The sequence below is a fragment of the Anneissia japonica genome, unplaced genomic scaffold, assembly GCF_011630105.1.
Source record: "Anneissia japonica isolate Jap-2015-1 unplaced genomic scaffold, ASM1163010v1 scaffold11667_len1221_cov293, whole genome shotgun sequence".
Taxonomy (NCBI): Eukaryota; Metazoa; Echinodermata; class Crinoidea; order Comatulida; family Comatulidae; genus Anneissia; species Anneissia japonica.
The window spans coordinates 1-1,221 of record NW_022748239.1 but is presented as its reverse complement, the minus strand read 5'-3'; the positions used below and the strand labels follow the sequence as shown (position 1 = coordinate 1,221).

Genomic DNA, 1,221 nt, shown 5'->3' with positions numbered 1-1,221 from the left:
CATCATGATTTTTTTTGTGTTCGCAGATTTCACACTCTTCTTTTCCTAAACGGGCAAAGCTTATATTAAGGTCTCTGATCATTTTCCGGTAGGTTTGGTACTTGCAAACACCTGGATGTTTGTCATTAAAGTCGGCGAACATCACTGTAACATTTAGCTCCGGTGGTAAGTAAAGTCTGTTTGGTGCATGTTCCCTACGATAATGCGAAATGCATGGATGGTGTGACATTATATGGTCTTTTATGACTTTTTTCTTTTCATCTGAAAGCTTGTGTGCATGGTTTCCGTGTCGGCCTCGTCCATCTTTAGGAGCATATACCCCTGTCCCTTGCTCAGCGATCAACTTAAAAAGCCATGTTATGACACAATTGCTAGTGGACTTGAATCCCAATGTCGTGAGGAAAAATGTTCTGCATACCTGGACATTTCCATAATCTTCACTCATCAGCGAATATGTGTATGTGTGTTTCCGTGGGTTGGTAGCATTTGGGTTGGTACGTTTTGGAACAGTTGCCTCAGCATGGCTTAGGAGCCATACTCGTTGTTGCTCCTTAGACAACATCCAATATTCTTGGTTAATTCCTTCTCTTTGGTCTTTGCTTATTTTTTCTGTGCATTTCTTTTTGCACCATGCTGGGCAAGGCGGAAGGACATTTTTCTTTTTCCTGAATATAAATAAAATTTTTAAAACATAATTTAGTATTTTTTAATTGTTTTTTTATGTTAATAATTTATCCACATAAATAAGCTATTGTAATCATTTATTTAAAAAGGACTGTACATCAATGACGTTGAAACTTTCATCTTACCTGTTTGCATTGTTTTCATCTATCTGGGGAACTACATCATTTTGCACCATTTCATGTTCGTTTTCATTATCCTTGTCAATTTCCATTGGCTCAACACTATCATTGTCATCAGTGCTATTACTTTGGTACTCTTGAATGGAATCCATTGATGCACTGGTATTAGGTCTTGTGCTGTTAGAAGGCAAACATGATGTTTACTGTATGTATTTTTATGTTTATCAATATTACAGACAGTTAAAATAATTTATGGTGATTGTACTAGTAGTTGATAAATCCACCCTCAGTAGTTTAGTTTTACAAAAAGAGTGTTCATGGTTCTTACATCTGTATGTCGCCTTTATTTCTCTGCAATTGATTGCCCTCCACGTCACCTGCATCCTCCATTTCAACATCTTCATTAAGTCCATATTGT

General features: G+C 36.7%; 1 protein-coding gene across 1 annotated transcript; it reads right to left on the bottom strand.

Annotated features, from left to right (window-relative positions):
• Positions 1–24: 24 nt before the first annotated feature.
• On the bottom strand, positions 25–1,193 carry LOC117120797 (the record flags this gene model as incomplete). The annotated part of the gene is made up of 3 exons (XM_033265880.1): positions 1,132–1,193; positions 810–980; positions 25–665 (listed from the first exon to the last, which is right to left on the bottom strand). Coding segments are annotated over exons 1-3 (874 nt in total), but the record flags the coding sequence as incomplete, so codon positions are not given.
• Between the last annotated feature and the right edge of the window lie 28 nt (positions 1,194–1,221).